Source organism: Myotis davidii, unplaced genomic scaffold (genome assembly GCF_000327345.1).
Source record: "Myotis davidii unplaced genomic scaffold, ASM32734v1 scaffold13294, whole genome shotgun sequence".
NCBI lineage: Eukaryota > Metazoa > Chordata > Mammalia > Chiroptera > Vespertilionidae > Myotis > Myotis davidii.
Genome location: NW_006285522.1, coordinates 1,951 through 2,625, shown reverse-complemented (window position 1 = coordinate 2,625; position 675 = coordinate 1,951). Strand labels below are relative to the sequence as shown.

At 59.7% G+C, this 675-nt stretch overlaps 1 protein-coding gene across 1 annotated transcript; it reads right to left on the bottom strand.

The window, feature by feature from the left end:
- Window positions 1-26: 26 nt before the first annotated feature.
- LOC107181918 (sialic acid-binding Ig-like lectin 14) lies at window positions 27-660 on the bottom strand. The gene is made up of 2 exons (XM_015559177.1): window positions 621-660; window positions 27-540 (listed from the first exon to the last, which is right to left on the bottom strand). Exons 1-2 carry the CDS (start codon window positions 658-660, stop codon window positions 89-91), a joined length of 492 nt encoding a protein of 163 aa, XP_015414663.1. The 3' UTR covers window positions 27-88.
- Window positions 661-675: the final 15 nt, after the last annotated feature.

Here is a 675-nt window from a genome sequence, read left to right as displayed (position 1 = left end):
GGGCCTCAGTCCTCCCCAGGCCCTGTGATCATCCCACCACCCAGGGCCCAAGGCCTGGACAGGGAGTGTCCAGCGTCCTGTTCCTGCTCTAAGATGGGGTCCCATGTCCCTGGGTGCTCTCCTGGGCCCGTGCCGTACCTGTCACCTGCAAATCCAGCATCTTATATGTGTAACTATATCCTGGGAAGTTACGTCCTCCGTAATTATATTCAGAATCTCCTTCCTCCACTCGGAAGTAGTAGCGTCCTGAGTCACTCCACCTGGCGTCTCTGATGTCCAGGGAACAGTTGTTGGCCGTGGGGTCCGCGAGGAGGAAGCGGTCTTGGGTCGCTGTCTTCACTGGTTTGTCTCGGTTGTTTGAGGCCACAGGACGTTTTGGGTTGTCCCCGTCCCGGTACCAGTAGGTGTAGACTTTGGTAGAGGAAGACCACGAACTCCACGGGTATGTGAAGGAGCAGGGCACGTGGACACACAGACCCACCTGCACTGTCACCGATTTCTGCACTCGGAGCTCATAGCCTGGATGCTGCTGCAGGGACCCTGGGGGAGGGGAATAGAGGCTCAGAAGCAGCTCTTACCCCTCCCCCACCTGCCCAGTCCCCCTCCCTCAGCCCACTCACCCCCCCACAGCAGGGGCAGCAGCAGCAGCAGGGGCACCATGTCTGCCTCTGGCAG

Coding starts and splice junctions, on each gene's coding strand:
- LOC107181918 (XM_015559177.1), bottom strand. CDS start 660: ATGGTGCCCCTGCTGCTGCTGCTGCCCCTGCTGTGGGGGG. Junction 541..620: donor GCTGCCCCTGCTGTGGGGGG/GTGAGTGGGCTG, acceptor CCCCTCCCCCAG/GGTCCCTGCAGCAGCATCCA.